The sequence below is a fragment of the Silurus aristotelis genome (genome assembly GCF_946808225.1).
Source record: "Silurus aristotelis genome assembly, chromosome: 25".
Lineage (NCBI taxonomy): Eukaryota > Metazoa > Chordata > Actinopteri > Siluriformes > Siluridae > Silurus > Silurus aristotelis.
The window spans coordinates 18,450,600-18,455,904 of record NC_139598.1 but is presented as its reverse complement, the minus strand read 5'-3'; the positions used below and the strand labels follow the sequence as shown (position 1 = coordinate 18,455,904).

Below are 5,305 nucleotides of genomic sequence, written 5' to 3'. Positions count from 1 at the left end.
CCGATGATCGAGATAAATGAAAACCAATATGGCGGCAACATATTAACGTGCTTGAAATTTCTTTATGTACATGATGTGCGTTATTAAATGAGAATTTTTGGAGGTTTTTTTACACAACAGCGTTGCCGCGATTTGTTTGATTGGTCATGCGGATCGAGAAAACCTGTAATGCGGATAAGGAGGCGGAAGCCGAAGTAAATGCAAACAAAGTTTATTGAGACTCAGGAGATAATCCACCAATACTTGTAGCAAAGCAGTAATATCCAGTGTTGCGCTCCGGGAGCGCGGCCCACCAAGTTCTGTGAAAGCAGAGACAGTTGGTGTAGAGAATCCACGGATCCGCGCTATGGAAAGCGCAGCGCTGGGCAGCAATGGATAAACGTGGTGCAGACAGCGTGACATGGAAAACAGCAGGATCGGGGGAATCCTGGGGGCCGTTGAGAGAACGCGGAGTCCGAGAAGAAGGGTACGTAGCGGGATACGTATACGCGATTACACAGACCGCCATGAACCAACACATACGATCATGCACAAACAATAACGGACCGCTAGATTGGAGGTGAGGGGGGTCCCCTGGTGGTCTAGTGGTTAAGATGCAGCGCTCTCACCGCTGCGACCCGGGTTGGATCCCCAGTCAGGGAACCATCCCCAGCCACTCTCAGTGCCGGTCCCAAGCCCGGATAAATTGGGGAGGGTTGCGTTAGAAAGGGCATCCAGCGTAAAACATGTGCCAAATCAAAGGTGCGGAGGATCCGCTGTGGCGCCCCCTAACGGGAGAAGCTGAAAGAAAGTAGTAGTAGTAGTAGTGTGGAGGTAAGGGGCTTAAATAGGAGATGGGATAAGTGAGTGAATGAGAGGTGTGTGCGATCAGCGGGACTGCGACGAGCTCGCCCGCATGGGAGAAGAAGCAGGGTGCTTCGGGGAATGCCGCCGAAGAGGGTGTGGCAGGGGGATTCCTGACATAACCGACGTTAAGTGGCAAATTTGCCCATTAGGGTTCGGCGACATAAAAAATCCACATAACCGATTAAAAAATGCTGAGACAAAGCGAGAATTTAGCAGTTCCACTTCAAAAACGTCGACTTAATAGGGTTGGCGAGTTAATCGAGGTCTAGATAAGTGGGTTCCACTGTATTATGACGGTACTTTCTCCTGCCCTGGAGCTCCAGTCACCAAGTGGAATTCCTTGTGTGTGTGTGAACATACTTGGTAATAAAGCAATTTGTGATTCTGATTCTGTTTCTGACCACCAGAGTCAAATATTTTTCTTTGGTGCAATAGAAGTGTGATTATTTTCCTTCTTTATTTAATCTTTTCTTTACATTAACAGAAACGGTGATACACTAAAACCCCGGAAAACATTTTACTCTTCACTCACTTTATTCTTTTGCTATTATTATTTATTGTTTTATAAATTTTTTTGAGAACTAACTAATCATGAACTAATGATTACAGCAGATGTTTTACACAATAAAGGAACTGAGTTATTACTTACTTCTATATTTCAAGTGTGTGTGTGTGTGTGTGTGTGTGTGTGTGTGTGTGTTTGTGTTAGTCTATTTCTGATAAAGTGTCTAATTTCTTGTAGTTACACATCATCCTCCTGTTATAGTAGTTTGGCACTGATGTGGTCGTTCTGTTTTGTTTCTTCAGTGTGTTCAGTTTATATATAAATTCAACACTGATTGTGAAGTTCTTACTAAATAATTACAAATGTTATCTGTAGTGCAGAAGTAAGAACAGCTACTACACCTGCGTGTGTGTGTGTGTGTGCAAAGTGCACAAGGCGTCTAAGCCTTCCTGTTTTAATAGTTTGACAGGCTTGTGGTACGTGAGGTTGGAGTTATATTTGGTATATTCTGTCATTCCAGGAAGTACTTCAAATTGACCAACCCCGTGAGCTGAGTACACACACACACACACACACACACACACACACACACACACACACACACACACACACACACACACACAGCACTGAGTGTATGAGGTTCTTACTGAAGAAGAGATGAAGATGCTGCACTTGGTTCTGATTCTGCTCTCGCTGTCTGGTATGAAACATCATCTCACTCTTACACACAATTATTATTGATCACAGTTTAAACTGGTTGTTGATTGATACTGCAGTGTTTACGCTCAGTTACTGGATTATACACTTACATTTTTATTTACATTTACATTTATGGCATTTAACAGAAGCCGGTGTCCAGAGCTGCGTGCAAAAGAGCTTTGAGTCTATATTAATGAAGAATCTACACTGGAACGCTAGATTACAAACCTACAAATCTGTTGAGAGGATTTTTTATTTATTTATGATAAGTGCTAGTTTAAGTGTTTCAGGTAGAGGAAGGTCTTTACCCGTCGCTTGAAGATATTCAGGGACTCCGCTGTTCAGATATCTAGGGGAAGTTTATTTCACCTCGGTGCCAGAACAGAGAAGAGCCTTGAAGTATATTTACTTCTTCCCCTGAGGGCAGGTGGTGGAGCAGTGCTGGAGGTTCTTACACACATTATACAGTCTAACGTAAATTTTTTTCTTAGATTTTTCACGTATCTGTTTTACCGAAGTTTTTCCACTTGTGGAGATTTTTACTGCAACTTTACTACAAATATTTTACTTTTAACTCAACTACATTTAGTGAAATCAGTCGTTCCTTTTTATTTCTGAGGATAAAAACGAAACTGGTGAAACATGCAGCCAATCACCAATCAGGGTCATAAAAATGATAAGAACATTATAGTTATAATGAATCAGTACTTTGGATACTTAAGTACATTTGAAGGCAATAACAGGTAGTCCTCTACTTACGATGGAGATACGTTATGACGACCCCATAATAAGTGGAAAATAGTCGAAGATGGTGGTATGACTGTGACAGCCTTTCATGCTGATTTATAATTTTCATTGGCTTTGCTCTTCTTTTTTGCTCTACCAGCAGGAGACATACTTGGGCGTTTGGAAGACATACTTTTATCACTAAAATTGCTGTTTGAAACGGAAGAAACGCTGCTGCCTGTTGAGCGAAATTACATTTTGTTTTATTTTGTCGTATCGCTCTCGTCATCATATGAACGAAAAATCTTAAGTCGAACCATCGTAACTTGGGGACCATCTGTATTTTGGAACTTTTACTCAAGTGAAAGTTTAATGTGGTGTACCTCTACGTTAAATCAACTACATGGTTTGTATATTTTGTCCACCACTGGTTTTGTGTTACTTTTGTTAATTTATATTGTTTGCTGTAGCACCTTGTTCCTGGGGAATGTTGTTTTATTTCACTGTGTCCTGTCGTGGATTTGGTTGGAATAACAATAAAAGCCTAAATGATTTGCAATGCTTCATATCTGTTAAGTAAGCTGATGAGGGTTTATGATATGAGATATGGAAAAATTAACAAAACTCAGACACAATGATGTGCTCTGCTTTATCAGGCCACCTGTCCTGCATGGAAAGTGTGTATCAATCCTATTTATATATCCTTATGTGTTTCTCTACACAGATTTTCACACTCAGAACAGTAACTACGGAGTGAAATATCCTGATAATCAGATCTGTGCTGTGAGAGGATTTAATGTCTCCATTCCCTGTAGTTATTATTATCCAACATCAAATCCCATTCAGGTGACACAAAAGCTTTGGTGCTCAATGAACTCAAACAAAGATTGGTGTCAGTATCCTCCATATGTTTATAACAGTGCATCAAACACCAAATCAGACTTTGAGTTCACTGGAGACGACAAATCAGACTGTACTTTATTAATCCACAATGTACAGTTCAGTTATTCTGGAGAATATAAATTCAGATTTATAACTGATGTGGAAAAATGGACAGGAGACCCTGGAGTTACTCTACAAGTTACAGGTACATTTTACTGAATTATACTTTTGCATGAAATATTACTTTTTATGAAATTGTAGAATCCAATGGCAAAATAAGATTTAATTTTATAATGAAATCTGATGTTTATTATTCAATAAATGATTTATTATGTGTGTGTAATCCTGAGTCACTGATGTGGAGTCTTTCCTGCTCTCTGATAAAGATTTAAAGGTGTCACTAATCAGACTCAGTGGAAACGGAACCTTTAAACCAGGAGACTCGTTAAATCTGACGTGTGATGTGAACTGCACACAAAGTTCCTCACAGTTCGTGTGGTCTAAGAACAACGAGCTCTTACCTGAATCAGGAGCCGTTCTTCACTTTCCTGCTCTGACCCTGAGGGATTCTGGGAATTACACCTGCACTTGGAGAACCAACACGACATCAGGATTTAAAACCATCAGCCTTCAGGTCGAGGGTGAGTCCGTCTGCTCACAACATTCCTGAATGTCTCGAGTGATTACTGAAGGAAATAAAGTGACTTGTGTTCAGTTAAATTCTGTTATTTTTATCATCTAACAATCCAGAACATCCTGATCACTGGTCAATCTGGATGATAGTTTATGTGATTGCTGGAGTGATTGTCATCGTCACTGTCATTCCTGGAGCTGTGATTTACCAGAGGAGGTAAAAACAGTACCTTCTATTACAAGATCTCTATCTGTCTACGCCTGAGACTGTGTCTCACTTAAAACCTGTGATTTTGATGTGTAACATTTTGCAGCGCTAAACTGCTCATTAAACGATTAACGTCAATGAATGTATTTAGTGTCTCATAAACAACTGTTTTTGTGATTGCAGGAGAGTCCACACTGAGGACGATTCTAATCTCTACACTAACGTGAAGCAGAAGAAGAGTGATTCTGATCACCACCGTAACATCCAGCAGAAGCAGGACGTTTCGGATATCTATGCTAACGTCAAGATGGAGGAGGACAATTTTAATCTCTATGCTAATGTATCGTAGCACTGAGCACATCGCATGTTCACACTTAGCTCAGTCTCCAGCGTGTGAGTTTCCTCTGTGAGCAGATTTACCATCAGCAGTATATATACACGTTTCCTGTCTTGGTTTCAGGAGAGATAGCTCAAGTGTTTATTAAATTTGTTGTAATTTGATTCAGGAAGTTTCTATAAGATTTGGTCACTTTCTAGAACTCACTCCAACTTTTCAACATGGAACTGATTTAAGATCATTTACAACTTTTTATTATCTGCAGGAGGGTCCACACTGAGCAGCAGCATCAGCAGGACCATTCAGCAGGAGGACCATCATTTACAATAGCACCACCACACTTCATGCTCAAATTAAACACTTGTGAGCTTCTGTTATGAACCTAAAGAAACAATGCCACAAAATGGATTACCTTCCTCCACTTTCATGTCTGCTTTTATAATTTTACTTCATAGTTATTTTTAATTTT

At 40.2% G+C, this 5,305-nt stretch overlaps 1 protein-coding gene across 1 annotated transcript; it reads left to right on the top strand.

Annotated features, from left to right (window-relative positions):
• The first annotated feature begins 1,952 nt into the window (after positions 1-1,952).
• Positions 1,953-5,091, top strand: LOC310719735 (uncharacterized protein). Its single transcript, XM_083529738.1, has 5 exons — positions 1,953-2,051; positions 3,501-3,863; positions 4,045-4,299; positions 4,409-4,508; positions 4,683-5,091. The coding sequence occupies exons 1-5, from the start codon at positions 2,009-2,011 to the stop codon at positions 4,846-4,848; spliced, it is 927 nt and encodes a 308-aa protein (XP_083385864.1). The 5' UTR covers positions 1,953-2,008; the 3' UTR covers positions 4,849-5,091.
• The last annotated feature ends 214 nt before the right edge of the window (positions 5,092-5,305 follow it).

Excerpts from the sequence above, each read along its gene's own strand:
- LOC310719735 (XM_083529738.1), top strand. The coding sequence starts at position 2,009 with ATGAAGATGCTGCACTTGGTTCTGATTCTGCTCTCGCTGTCTG. Across the intron at positions 2,052-3,500 it reads GATTCTGCTCTCGCTGTCTG|ATTTTCACACTCAGAACAGT; the intron begins GTATGAAACATC and ends TTCTCTACACAG. Across the intron at positions 4,509-4,682 it reads GCTGTGATTTACCAGAGGAG|GAGAGTCCACACTGAGGACG; the intron begins GTAAAAACAGTA and ends TTGTGATTGCAG.